At 41.7% G+C, this 15282-nt stretch overlaps 1 protein-coding gene across 6 annotated transcripts in view; it reads right to left on the reverse strand.

Annotated features, from left to right (window-relative positions):
* The window catches only part of ANK3 (ankyrin 3), a 335607-nt gene that overhangs the window by 119927 nt on the left and 200398 nt on the right, over positions 1–15282 (reverse strand). For all 6 annotated transcript variants that reach the window (XM_063164024.1, XM_063164029.1, XM_063164025.1 and 3 more), the window contains exons 5-7: positions 12146–12244; positions 8705–8890; positions 6775–6873 (exon numbers count right to left, since the gene is read on the reverse strand). In XM_063164024.1, the coding sequence (XP_063020094.1) occupies positions 6775–6873; positions 8705–8890; positions 12146–12244 (384 nt within the window). The remainder of the gene's footprint in view (positions 1–6774; positions 6874–8704; positions 8891–12145; positions 12245–15282) is intronic.

Consider the following 15282-nt stretch of genomic DNA (forward strand, 5'->3'; position numbering starts at 1 on the left):
TCAGACAACACCATCATTAATTCTTCTGATGGCAAAATGTAAAGCAAGGAACTCAAAATGGAGTTATTTGTACTTGTCACAAGAAACAAGAGATAAAAAAAGCTTAATAATATATGCAACTCTGGTGTTGTTTATTAACACTAAAACTGTGGTATCAGCAAACAAAATAGCCACCAAATGTAAGGTTCTGAATTCTTCAGTGTATTAACAGCATCCGCTGTCTTTTCAGTCTATTTTTATCCGTTTGATCTTCTATAAATTTCTCCCTTTGTTCTTAAGATAGAATAGTAAATCAGGAAATTTTTGAAGATGTTTTCCCACAGTAATAAAGCTGAAATGCCTTCCAAAAGCTGCCATTAAATTATGTGGTTCAGATCCAGAGTTCCTGCTGGAGTGCTGCTTGCCCTTGCTGTTGAAATATCCAGCGTTGGGTAATGTCTCAGGCAGACCCCTTCACACTGAGGTCCAATTTGTGAGTATAAATTCAAAAGGGAATATGAAACATCATTGTGAGAATAGCATGCTAAAACTATGGAGAAAATGGCCATAGGATTATCAACTAGAATACAGCCTTTCCTCTCCTTCTTGGCAGATTTTTTGGGACAAGTGACCTGAAGTCCTCTGAGGCTGTACGTAGCTCAAATGCCATGGATTAGGTGCAGGCAATTTTTTCTACACGTCACAGAATTGTGGATGGTGGTTTTCCCTTTGTCTCCATGTCCGCCTGCTGCAGCTCCCTCACACTGAATGATTTAAGCTCTAAAGGGCTCGTGCCTTCCTCCAGAGCACACAACACCCACAAATACAATGGGAGAGGAGTGCTGCTTTTACAGTCAGTGGCCTTTGCTTGTGCCTGATCAGAGGGAGCACCAAGCCTTTCCAGCTGCAGCTCTCTGTCTACAGCTTCACAAGAAAAATCAAAAACTTTTCAGTTATCTTGTGTTGAGAAACGAGCCAACTAACATGTCCCAGCTGAAATGAGACCAGCTGCCCTCTGACACACAGTGTTATCCATCACAGCTCACCACAGCAGTCAGAATGGCTCATTTTTACTACAGTTTAGCCACGTGGATGTTTAGGAAGTCAAGGAAGAAATAGGGTTAAAATAGTCAGTGTGCAAAGCAGATCTTCTATGGTTCCATTTTAATGCATTCAGAAAACGAGGAACTCCCCCTGGGTTTCTGGTGTGCTATGCTGTCCTACGAGATTGCCTCTTTCTCCCATCACAGCTGGAGTCTCACGAGCATAAGGACGCTAATAATAACCAAGAAAATCAAGTGTTTGCACTCACAGCTTCATATTGGGCTCTGAAATGCACCTTAAAGGAAGGCATGAAACAAAGGGAAAACATCTCCTAGTCATGTGCTGCATTGATTTAAATGCTGACTGAGCAGCTGATCACATCAGGACTCTGAAAACTCACTGCCAGTCACATGGACTTGGCATTTCTTCTTGCTGCCAGTGAGAGAACTTACCTCCACCTCTGAACTCTCCCAGCCTCTCAGTGGAGTGCAGTTTTAATTAGAAAAATTACACTACCTATCTGATTTCAAATTTCACTTCCTTGATTTAAAACAAACCAGAACAGTTTCTTACCAAAATGTTCAGATTAACCTGGAATTTAGTAAGACAGTTCTTCTCACTCCTCAACTAAGAGCAACCTCTAGGAAGAGCTTAATATTCACACAGAATGTGTGAGTAAGACAGAAGCTGGAAACAACCAGACTGCTATGACAGAAATATCTTATACAGTCTGGAAAATCCCTCCAGCATTAGAGGGAAGAGCATAATGGTGGTTTTTGCACGCTGGAATTGTCAGCAGCACCACTACATTGTTATTATCATTATTACCAGATCCTGGAGGTATGGGAAGGTTGTGGTGTGCATTTGAAGATTCTCATATGCAACTATGCACCAACACCAACATGTTAAATGTTAAAACACTTGACATTCTCCCCTGTATTTTCCTGCAGTTCAGAACTGGAGCTACAACACAGAATTCCTGCAGAGAAAAGTCTTATATTCTAGTAGCAGTCACTGGGATCACTGAGGCTTGTATAGATGTTTCAGAAATTAAAGATAAAAATGCACAATTAGATGCTTTCCAGGAAACCCTCAACAGTACGCGATTTTCCAGCTTTTTCCCTTCTCTTCTCAATGCCAGTAAGTTTTACATTGTGCTATTTTAGTTCTTGTGTGCTTATATACTTAAATTTCTTCAAGGTTGAGATGTATAAAATGAATCCTGGAAGAAAACAAGGAAGACTATAGAAACGGGCTCTTATGGCAAACCACTACTGGGGAAATAAAGATGTTTTCCTCTTATGCCACTGTCACTTAGATATTGCCTGCCCTGTCTGATGGGCTAATGGTGTTCTGCTCCTCAGCCTCAGGGTCATCATTAATGCATGTTGTCCTCACACCACCCTCAAAATCACCAAATCCTTTCCTAACCTTCCAGTAAGCAAACTTTCTGCAGGCAAAGCCCACTCCCAGTGGAACTGAGATCTCCTCCAGGATGAGGAGTGCTGTGGATCAGGAAGGCATCTCCAGGGCTGGGTGCAGTTTTATGGCACAGTGAGGAGCTCTCTCCTGTTTGCTTTGGCAAGAAAGATACAGGGAAAGGTCACCTTCACATAGAGGATTCCCTGGCTGCCTCCACCTTCTGACTTGCTCAAGCACAGAGTGGATGAGGGGGTCACAGAGGTTTCTCTCAGCCACTGCTCTGGAAGATGCAGAGAATTTCATCCTTTCTTCCTTTCTAAGCACTGTTTTCCTCAGAGACAGGTGCAGCTTCAAAGGCATTTCCTCACCTGGGCTAAGCAGACCTTTCCACTGGAAGATCATCTCAGACAGAAGAAGGATATTTGAAGATTGTGTGAACCCCCAAAAGATAACTTTTACCTAAATAAAATGCCCAGTTTATTCCAAACACCTCCATTAAATCATTAACACTCTAGGTAACACCTCCATTAAATCGTTAAAACTTCAGGTAAGACATCTGATACAGTTTGATTTAAAGGCACAAGTGGCTGATAAACAATAGTTTTAAAATGACAGGAATTAGTTTTTCCTGTTGAAAAAATTGATAAAATAGATTCACTTAGAGGTATCTGGCTACCTTTCAGTTTGAAACTAGGATTCATCACACTGTCAGCTAAGAGAAGGGTGCCTGGAGGTGTTGTAATCCTTCAGAGTCCAAGTAGTGACTGCTTTAAAGTGTTAATCTGGCCAAGAAAGGAGTCAGACTTCACCCTCAGTTACCCTTTATTTTCCTCCTCCACTTCTTTAGTTTCTGTGTAATTGTCTACCAGTTAAGCAAGAAGGAAATATGGCAATGCAATGAAGTATTTGAGGTATTTTGGAGAAGCTGGACACACAATAATGTACTACAGGAAAAGGATGATGAGTAGTCATAAAATGCCTGTTACCCTGCAATGCCTACCCTGCCAGTAACTGTGACAGGTTTTCTGTTGAGTTTGAGCCCAAGAAGTCGAGCAATTTGGAATGATTGTTTTTGCTTTGTTACCAAATGGCAAACATCCAGCTGAATAAGGAGATTTTGTTTCATTTGGAATGAGGTTAGGATGGCTCCCAGAGCTGCCTCCTTGTTTATAGGTGGAATAAAGGGCATCAGAAGCTGATTTACTGAAATTATTTCCATCCATCCCAATGGGGAGTTTGCTGTGCCACCCTCCCTGCACTTGCAGCAAGGCAAGAGGAGAAGGCAGACACAGAAGTGCTAATGCAGCTCATGGGAAGAGCTGACATGGCATCAGTCACTGGACTGCAGGAGTGCAAACCTGTAAAAGCAGGTACATTTCCAACCCCCAGCCTCTACAGTCAGCAGGTACACGGGCTGGCAGGCACTGTGACACCTGTAAGAGCCCCTGGAGCTGTGCCTGTCCCCTGGCTGCACTGAAAGAGGGGACCAAGGGAATATGTGACAGCTGAGAGCAGGCAGGTGTGTACCAGCGGGGCTGAGGGAGCAGCTGCTCCTGAATATCACTGGGGACATCATTTACTTACAGCACAGCACCACTGTGCTCCTGCCCACACACTGAGAGCCAGCAGCAAGCTCATCTCCTTCCTTGCCTTCCCTGCTGGAGCCTCTTCCTTCCCTCAGGGCTCTTGGAAACTGGCTGGGAACAGCAGCTGAGGAGATCTCCTCTGCCACAGGGCTGCCCTCCTTTTCCTCTCATCCTTTCACCACCGTTGCCCTTACAGCTCTGCCTTCATCCTACACACCCATTCACATTCCTCCACCTTTCCCCTCCCTGCCTACACTGATGGTGGCAGATGGCAGATAGCTATTTGTCACACATTTGTCTTCACATTACCCTGCTCACACAAGCTTCTTTTGTTGCCATAATCCTCTTCTCTTGCTCAAACCCCTCCCTAGAATTCGTACTTTCCTGAAGTCTATCTCTCAGTTTACATTCAGACTAGTAGTGCTAACTTGTATTTATTTAGTAAGAATAAAGGAAAAATGCACAAAGTGCATTTGACACCCCCATCTTAAAAGTTTTCTCTTTGCACTTCTGAGAGCTACAGTACATATGGTAATATTTTATTTGGGTTACAGCCCTTCCATATTTTTGCTCTGTTGCTCATCTCACATTGTCAGCAACTCAAATAAGGGCCTTTCCTGCAGAGGGACGACAGCAGACTAAGTGGATAGCACTTTCAGAAATTAAAACAAGAGGCCATGAGGTGGCAATGAGCAGGCTGTACCTGTGGGTCACTTTCAGTACCTGTTTTGCAATATGGGTAACCAAGGATCAAGAAAGGGCTCTGCTACTCGGTGCTGATAATTGGAAGTGCTCTGTTAGCCCACAAATCCACTGCTCTGCCAGAACCCAACCCATCCTCCTGTGCAGTGCTTTCATCCCCTGCAGCCGGATAAGCACTAAAGAACAGCATTCAGCTCCATATTACTGTTATTTATGCTACAATTCTTTCTGTCACAACGACTTTATCTAGATTTGCAACTGCCACGGAGTGGAGATGAGCTCTGTCTCTCTCTGGATGCCCCTGCCCTGTATCACAAGCACAAACAAGAGCTCAGTGCTCCCTGAGCCACATCTCAGCCCAGGCTGATGCCATTGCATCCCCACCTGCCCAGCCAGCCCACAACTCTGCCTGATGATGACAACCAATGGAGGCAGAATTCAGAATGCCCAGATCTTGAAAAGGAGGCAAGAATGACCTTTTCACTCTGGATGTGCTCTCCACAAGTGCCCTTAATCCAAAACAGAGCTGCTGAAGCCTAAGACTTATTATTCCATTAAAACAAGCATAGGCAGATGGTATTTAGTGCTCTGGCACTAAATGCTGCTAATTGCTAATGTAGTAGCATTGCTAATCCCTAATCTTGTTTCTGAGTGGGAAAGACTTGACCCAAGACCCCATTTGTCATCCCTGCTTCTGTGATTAGGGCTTATCAAACCCACAATGCCAAAGCTTGGGATGGTATGAAATGCCTTAATGCTCTACTTGGGTCAGCTAAAAGGACTTGGAAATCAGAGGTCAATGCTATCAATGAAAGCAGAGCAAGGGGTTTGCAATGCTGGTCAGAAAAACTTTGCTGCACGTAAATATGCGTCTTAACTACAGAAGCATTCAAGCTTTTAGCCATACAAACTATCTAAAGTAGAATACTGCAAATTCACTTTTCCCTTTGGGTTAATTGCCTAAGCAGTGTTGTAGTACTTTTCCTCTTGCAAAAGTAATAAACATAACACATGATCAAAATCTCAGAAGAGGAGCTGCTGGATTATCCACATGACATAATTCCCCTCATAAATATAATCTTGAATTTACATTGGATATTTTTTTACTTTTTCTAATTTAATTGAAAGAGTGCTCCAGAAACACATTAGTCCTATTTAACATTCATTATTAAGCAGTTATTAATTAAATAAAATTAATTAATAGTATTTAATAGGAAATATCTAAATTTCTAGACAACATTTATTCATGGCCAATTTAGGCCTATTTACTCTTACATCAGCATTTGCCTTCACTTTGAATGCCATGATTTTATCTCCCTATTTTCCTGGATCACATCTCTTCCCTGGCTTTGTTTGGGTGAGGTTTGGTGAGCCAAAGCCTTGCAGAGCCTCAGATTGTTGTGTTTTGGGGTTTATTTATCTGGTCTCATGCCCGGCACCACCATCTTTCCTTGCCCTTCATATTGTACCCCTATCCTTCCTGTTGCATCCCTATCCATATATGCTTGGGTTTTTCCCCTGCTCTTCCAACTCTAACTTCTATTTTTTCCCGTCTTCCTTCTGCTTACACTACGGACTCCACTCCTAGGTCTCACTTCATTCCCTACTCATCCAGGTCCCAGATTTCCTTTTATGAATTGCATGCAATGGAAGCACAGATGCTTTCCTCAGCACCACACCTGATGTTCACTGGAAGCAGCAGCAGGGTGAGGAGAACTCTGCAGGGACACGCCACCCCTGCCATATGTCACAGCTACAGGTGGAAGCATTCGTGCCCCTGGATCCCATCCCACCCTTTGCAGGGCTGGAGCCACGACAACAGCAGCTCCTTTTGGTGACAGCAGAAGTTCTGGGAGGTGAGGTCTCGAGCTCGGGTTCGGTTCAGCAGCCCAGGGAAAGCATCTTTACACCAGGTGGTAACAGAACAGCTCAGCCAGTGTTCTGTGTGGCCCCTTGGCTGGGGAGGGAGAGGTGCCTCTCACACCCCTGTGCAGAAGCTGTGGCCGCAAAGCAAACTGAGCACGACTGGCTCCACACTCACCCGTGCAGTGAAGTCCACGGCAGCACCCCGATTCAACAGCAGCGTGGCTACATTGATATTCCCATAGTGAGCAGCTATGTGCAGGGGAGTGAACCCACTCTGCAAAATAAACAAAACAAGACACAACCAATAGATACTTTAAAAAAAATATTGCATTGGCACTCCACAATTCATGGCACATCACTGACAAAAGCTAGTAACAGGAGCCTGCTGCAAGTCACCACTCCAATTCTGTACTAGTTTTCACTCACTGATGTTTATTTATAGTATTTCAGAGAATCTAAATAAAATCACATTGCTAGGCAGGAGGGAAAAAAATTAACATAATTATTCTAGAAGAAAAGAAGTTGAATAAAACTTTCAGTTATTCCAGGAAAACAGCAGCAAAACATTTGAGTATTAAAGCAATGATCTGACTTTTATGAGAAATTAGCTTCTAACTAGAAAAATATAGTTATTGGTATTATGTCAATCTTGCCAGTTAAATCTCTTAAAGATTCTTTGCAGAAGTTCAAATACAAGTCATTTAATGGTATTTGCTAACTGGTTTTTGTAAATTCAAAGTAGATGCAAATGAAAATAACATCAAAGACTATTTTAAATTATTAATATGGGTTTTTTTTCCAAGGGTTAGCACCATAAGGACCAGTCTCCCACTGCGGGCAATCACACTGGGTTAGGTTCAGACACCATGAGTTACCACCCTAATTAAAAGACGTCTTACTGATAAAATTACTTCAGCAACTGATTTTCATATTTAAGTAGTTTTACTTCCTTTTAAAATAATGCTAAAACATGCAGCAATTCCATCAGTCCTGCAAAGTATGAAACCTTATGGGAACTAGATGCATTTCTAAATTGTTAGCAAGCCATGCTAGCTGCCACCGCCTTGCTTTGGGAGTTTTGCAGCTGTAAAACCACTCTCAGATCATTCTATTTGCTGACACCATCAAGGTAAGTGTCATGCAGAAGCCTAGAATCAGACCTGGATGCACAACATGACAGGGTTGTCTGCAGCTCTGAGAACATCTGATAAACATATGCTCCATGAGAATCCCTGAAAACTCCATCTCTCGTAATACAGCCCTTTTATGATGGCAGTTAAGTTCCCAAGAATGCTTCACTCTTACTTTTAAGCTCTAGTTCCAGCTGCAGAGAGCCCTGGTCTCTAAACTACAGTCTTCTCTAGCACATGCTACTTCATTTCATCTAAAGCAGGTGTCTATCCTAAAATATGCGATGCAGACAGGAGGGAGAAATGATGCAGCAGCACTAAGTCATGGAGGAGTGATGATGCATAGATATATTTATATATACCTCTGTTGTTCTATTCACCATCATCTAGGTTAACACATTGGGAAGCAAAGAGGGGGAAAAAATGCACGGTTAGTCCACCACCGGTGACATGGGTGCGGAAAGCTTCATGATGGCTGTGGGGCACGGCAGCTCGGGGGGCAGCGCGCCCGGCACACACGGGAAGCTCCACAGGGTGGAAGCAGAACCAGCGAGTACTTTGAGTGCTAATTGTACTTTGAGTGCTAATTGTACTTTGAGTGCTAATTGTTACATGTTCACCCAGGTTCTCCAAGCAGCAATTGCACAGACAGCTGATCGAACGGCAACTGTGCAGTACCTACGGCTCACCACCGCTTTCAGGAGTGGCTTTCATTCCCGAGAAAATAACTCAGATAATATTTTGCTTATTATTTTCCATTTGCAAGGTTTCTACAAGAGGAATTAACCCTGATTTAAACAGAAGGGGAACAGGGGGAGAAAGAGGCAAAGGAGGCAAATCAAACGTTATTCTTTATCGGGTGTTAGAGGAGAAAGTTCTGTGTAACTGCAGCCAAACAGATCACACCGAGGGAGATCTCCCCTGGCTGTGGCCAGCACCTGAGAGCACCACAGCCCCTTGCTTCTCCCAACTGACCTTTGACTCCACGTCGGCGTTGTGGTCGTTCTGCAGGAGCAGAGCCGCCGCCTTGGTGTCGTCCTTGCGCGCCGCGATGTGCAGGGCGGGCAGGCGGACCTTCCCCTTGGTGTCATTCTCCAGCAGCAGGGAAACCACCTGGTCATGGCCTTGCTGCAAAGCTACTGCCAGAGGCGTGAAACCATCCTGCAACACACAACGGGCACCGTCAGGGCGAGCTCCAAACCCTCCATGGGGCGGGAAGGGGGAGCCGAGAGATCTCAGCCTTACGAACAGAGATGGTCCAAACTCAACCCAGTGTAACATGGTGTAAAAGTACCCTGCCGTGACCCTGAAATTGGAGTAAAGTGCTGGTGAACAAGGTTCCAAATACCCAAAACACCTTTCTGGCACTCCAGACACAACACAAAATTGTAAGACACAAATGACTGAGAGTCGAGGATAAAAAGCGTGAAATTACTCACAAATTTACAGTTAATTATACAGATACTTATTTATGTAAGTGCTTAATTATATAAAAAGGTATAAAAATCTGGAATATTAAAATTGCAATTTCTAATGATGTCTCAATAGTAAATTATAATCAATTCCTGACAGATTATAATCTACATTTTTATGATTATTTTAAAAAAGCCAAACAACTAAACAAACAAAAACAAATAAAACAAGCTCTATCCTCTAACATAATATATATGTACATTTACAATATAATAATTGATCAAGAATGCCACATTCTCTGAATGTAGTGATGTTCTACTACAATTTCCCTTTATGACAATTTATATAATTTGATAGACAATCCTGTTACAAAAAAAAAGTTACTTCTTTTCAGATTTGCTAATAACCAAAATAGCGTAGAACAAAAAACCTGAAAAACTGAAGGTTTTTGTTTGTTTAACAGATTTTAGGGCAGATTCCTCAAACACATAAATGTACAGTCTGGGATTTATAGCTTTATACATTAATTTGATGTTATGGATTCTTAGAAAACTAAAGAATGAAGGAGTTGTCATTTACATTCTGCTCTGTCCCAAATATCTGTCATTGCAACCCAGGAGCACATCCAGGCTTTGCCCAAGATAATACCCACAAATCACTCAAAAAATCACAAAGGCAAACTGCTTTGGATATTTACTTATTCAGTTTGTCTCCTGATGAATATATCCAAAACCTGTATTACCAAACCTCATTGCATCTTAGCAAGCAAACACATATTTTCACTGATCAACTACTGCTATCATGGTGAAACCGTGTAACTGTGAAATAAAAGTGCAGCAGTGACAGAGGAAGAGGTAGAACCTCACTCCATGTCAACAGTGCAGAGTTGAAGCGCTAACTTTTTAACTTTTGGAATGAAAAGTAAAGTTTTCAAAACGGAATTTCTCCCTCTAGCTTCAAAACCAAGAACACCTCAATCAAGGATGAGAAACAGGAGGGGTCTTGAAAAAGAGAGCTTTTTCAAAATTTTTGAGGGGAAGAAAATCCAAAAAAACCACTTATATTCCTGGAACCTAAAAAGCAATTTCCAGCACATCCTCCCTGCCCCCCGAGGAGTTTCATGCTCCTTTAACCAGGTTTCCCTGCTGCCTGCAGCTCCCCGAACTCCAGCAGCAGGGGCAGGCATGGGTTGCAGTGCTGGGGCCAAGCAGCCACAGGGCCACGGGGTGGGAAAGATGCTCTGCAGCCCTGAGGGCCAAAAACCCTCCCTGAGCATCCCCAGAGAGGGCTCTGGCAATATTGCTGTGCTTTATGTGCAGAAATGGGGGCTCTTGCCTGCAGAAACCCTGGAGGCCTTGGCTCCCTGCTCTATTTACAGATCCCAAAATTCACCCACCGCACAGAAAAGTGGTGTAGACACCCACAACATCTTTTCTTCTAAAGAAATAGAACCAATTATTTCCTCTAATTAGATTAAACCACCATGATTAAATACTTACTTTTAAAGAGTATTTAGCTAAGTGACAATCCTTTTAGTTACAAAAGTTTTTGCACTTAAAATGATAGGGAGAAATCAGAATTTAAGAAAACTTGGACCAAGAGAAAATAAAAAAGAACCCATAAGAGCAACTATCTCAAACAAGGAAGGCAATAAAGGTGTCATTGTTTTGTAGTCTGCTATCTTCAAAAGAATTCTCCATAGATAAAATTAGATTGCACCTTATAATCAAGCTGAGATGGAAAAAAGCTCAACTTAAACTGACATACAGTGTTCAAAGGAAAAACAACACCAAACAAAAAATAGTCAAAAATCCCTCCAAAATTTTTTCTAAAATCTCTTCAGAAAATCATAACGTGGTAAGTGACAATTTTTGACTAATTGTTCAGATGTAACATATTTTATTTTAGTTTTCTTGACTCTCATATCCTTGAGCATTTCCAGGAAGTGGTTCTGATGCACACTTCAAGTCATAACTAACTTTAGTGGTTTTGGAAACACTGTTTTGATCCATTAGCAATTCATTTTTCACAGTGGAATAAGAAATAAGATTTCCTTTCTATACCATTATACAGTGATACTATCAGGTATAAGTGGCAATAAACTAATTGTGCATTTCATATTTTTCAAAAACTAGGCCTTTTCTAAATAAGTATTATTTCCTTCATGGAAGCAGTACTGGTAGAGAAATTAGAATTCAATAAATATTAAAGAAAGCACATACTGAAATACCTTTCTATGGTTTGGTAGCAAAATTTCAGTAATAAGACAACTGAAAATTCACCAGATTCAACACCTTTCTCAATGCCATACATTTACAACTATTAATATATTTGTTATTTATTTTCTTCACAGGTTGCCTTATTTTAGAATTAATTTTGTATTTGAGTTATAATTGCTTTTTAAGAAAGAAATACAAAAATGTTCTTTTAGAAAGATCACAGAACACTTTCAAGGATGGATCCTGAATCTTTCTGTCAGCTTGAAATTCTCCTTGCAGCACCAGTGGGGTAACTGGGTGCCACAGAGAGGGCACCAACATGGTAATGAGGCACTTCAGGAAATGCCCAAGCCCCAGATAACCCTGGGTTTTCTCTGATATTCCAGGGCTGGTCCAAAGCACAGGTGAACAGTTGTTCTTGTCTTATGGCTGCCACCCTTCTCATTGCTCACTATTTTTAATAAAAGCACAGAGAACTTTTATATTATAGACACAGGTTCCCTATGTGAGCATTTAACCTGAAAGATTAGCAGTTATGACTAAGAACACATCTATATTTAGAACTGTCTCTAGTTAAAGTAATTTTTTTTTTATTTTAGAAATGGCAAGAGACAGTTTAAATTGCTGAAAAGCCCATAACTCTATTCATTAGCACACTTCACAGAGACAGCTTTTTATTCGTCTTTAATTTTGTATTTAAAAGACTAGTTTGATATAAGCTGGCAGAAATCACTGCTGAAACACATTTTGCTTTGTTCATAAAGTGTCAAATTCAAACTTTTACCTCTGTGGCAAGGCTTTGACTGGCACCATTGTCAAGAAGAAACTTAACAACCTCCAGGTGGTTTTCTTGGGCTGCCATGTACAATGGAGTGAAGCCATTCTGAAATACAAGAACAAGAGTGTAAACACCCCACAAACATTTTATACATGAAATAGATCTGCCAAATGAGGGAAGATTAGGTGAAAAGTGAAAAAACTCTTTGCTCACAGATGATTTAATGGCATGATCTACACTGGCTTAAGTGAAGATGGGAGAAGGGCAATATTATTTACAAGGACACAGAAGAATCTTTAGCTGACCAGATACAATTCCCACAGCTAAAGCAGAACAATTTCCTTCACATCTGTTGTGAAGTTAAGCTAAAAATCAATCTGGACAGATGATTTGGTGGCAATGAGTTATGATTCCTGATAAATACAGCCACAGCACTGGAAATTCAAAACCGGACAGGGAAATACAATACAAGTCTGTGGCAAAAGCAAGAGCAGTGACTCCTCAGAGTAATTGTCATTTTTTTCTCTTCTTTCCATTAGCTTTGACTTCCCTTTCACTTGTGCCAGCTACTTCTGCTTTCCATCTCCTCAAAGAGCTGCCTTCTGAGCACACTCTGCTTCTGGGCACTGAGCTACTTCATATTTCAGGCACCAGGAGCTGTAAGGATCATTGGTGCTCAGCAGTTTGAGACAGAGGTCTATCAGTGTTTCTGAACACATTAGAGCATCTCTCAAATTATGCTTAAGTGACTGATTTCAATCAATGCAATACAAGTATCAGAGGCTGCAGAGCTTAACTCGTTCTTTGGTGAATGCCTTTGTCTTACAGTCAATGCTTTTGTCTTTGTCTTAACCATAAACAGCCTGTGAGAAACTGGATTTTTTGGGATTAATATGAAGGCAATGCATTTTTTACCTTTAGTTCTAAGAAATTCTGAAATCTCTCCTACAGTTACACAGGACACTGACCTAGATTTTGCAGAAAACCAATGGGGCTGAAAATAGATGAGCTGAGAGGACTTTGCCCGTATGTTTGTAACAAAGGAAAAACATCCACATTCTGGGCCCTGGGGAGATGCAGAGGGAGACCCATGGCAGTGAGATTGGGCTGAGCTGCAGGGGACCAGCTGAGGGACACCTGATTGTCCCAGCAGTGGACAGAGGGGCAGGGCACATGTCCAGCACCCAGCACAGGTGACCTGAGGCCAAGCACGCGGCAGCAGGGACACACAGGAGGTCACAACAAAGGACATCTGGGGACAAAATGGATGCTGGACCCAAGAGGAACTTCAGCAGCATCAAGGCACCCAGCAGCTGTGAAGCCACATGTTTACAAGGCCTGCGCAGGTGGCAGGGCCTGCTGCTGCTCCAGGATTTGATATTTTGGTGTCTGTGCAGGCAGGCAGGCACTGCTACGAGCACAGAGCAGGCACTGAAGGGCTCACACAGCCCAAGCACAAAGTTAGAGATGCGTTTAATACACTCTCCTGAACAGAGGTTCAACAGTTCAGTCACCATGCAGTCAAAATTCTACTTAATCAAAAACCAGAGAAGCCAGGAAGCACTTGCGAAGGTACCTCATATGTCAGACCACAAGTTATTGCAGTGAACAGCAGTTTGGTATTGAGTCTGGTATTCTATGATTTCATGCCATATTCCATATCTATTTACTAACTCAGCTGGAAACAAAGATTAAGTTTTTAGTTTCAAACATTTGCAATTAGAAAGGAAGCAGGAAACACTACCTAACAGCTTGTTTCATGAAATAATTAATAGGCAAAAAATCTCAAAACCAAATATTATTAGCATTGGGAGGCAGAGCAGAACATTTTCTCCTATGTTAAGTTTTTGTAAGGTTTTAAATATCTTTCCACCCCACACTTTACACTTGTTTCTCTCTTTAAAAAGGGGGCTGGAATTGCCAGACAGCCAAAAGTCTGATAAAAACCATTTTGTCTTGAATAGTAATAAATAGCCCTTAGAAAAGGTGTTAAATTTTGCCCCAGCACAAATTTCTGGTTTGCTTTTTGGCTTTTTTACAGACAGCAAGATTTGGTTAGACAAGGCCTAACACTGAACTGTCAGCATGGGAGAGCTGTCACCTTCAAGGAAAGAGGAGACAAAGCTCAAGTGGAGCTCAGCACCACAAACCAAGCTGGTCCAGGGCAGTTTGGTGACAGAAACCAAAAGTTTGGCACCAGGAACCTCCTCAAAAGCTGAATCCCAGCTGGGATTGGTGTGGAATGGCCAATAGAGGTGTTACATGGGTGTTCCAACTAAAGACTCCATAGTGGGGTGGGGGAGAAATAAACCTTTAATTCTGGCACGCTAGCAAAGTTAGACTAACATGTGGCAAAACCTTAGGGTGTATGGACAATGCAGTTATATAAGATGTTTACAATCTCAGATTATTTTTAGTTTCAGGGATGAATACACAAATTCTCAAACCCAAGCTGAAAAGATCCTGTCAATCCCATCTTAAGTTCTTTAACAGGAAAACGATGGCAAATATTTCTGCTTTGTTTTACTTCTTAACAGCCATGCGAGATTTTACCTAAAAATACTTTGTTGTTGTTTTCTTTAAATTTAAGTTATATGGTTCCTGGAATCAAATAGTACTTATTGTACTTATTGAGCTAGTATAAAAGAGTAAGAAAGAAGATCTGAGTAATTTATTTCTTTTCCTCAGGTGAAAAAAAACATGAAATATAGACCACAAATAACGAACATTTTCCAAATAGATCCTGTTAAGCATATTGCTCGTATTATTTGAAAGACCAATAAAACACCCCACCCTCCTTCCTTAATTTTTTTTTAACAAATATTTATTTTCATGCCCACATTTTTATAATACAGCAAAATGGTAATCCTGGGCCAGATGAGAAGACTTTCTCTTCTCTGACACTGCCTGCCAGCCCCTGAGCAGGGAAAGCAGGAGTAGGGTGGTATGCAGGGCACTGCTGGCACAGCCACATGGCTTTCAACCATCTGTAGTTCATGCATTTTTCAAGCCAGAGTTTTTCTGTTTTGTTCTACTGCTTTGCTTGTAGCACCCAGTGCTGTTTTGTCTCATTTCAAATTCTCTATAATTGACCTAAACATTTATTCAAAGGACTTGAACCAGACTTAGAAACTCTGCATATG

This window comes from Melospiza melodia, chromosome 9, assembly GCF_035770615.1.
Source record: "Melospiza melodia melodia isolate bMelMel2 chromosome 9, bMelMel2.pri, whole genome shotgun sequence".
NCBI classification, from domain to species: Eukaryota; Metazoa; Chordata; class Aves; order Passeriformes; family Passerellidae; genus Melospiza; species Melospiza melodia.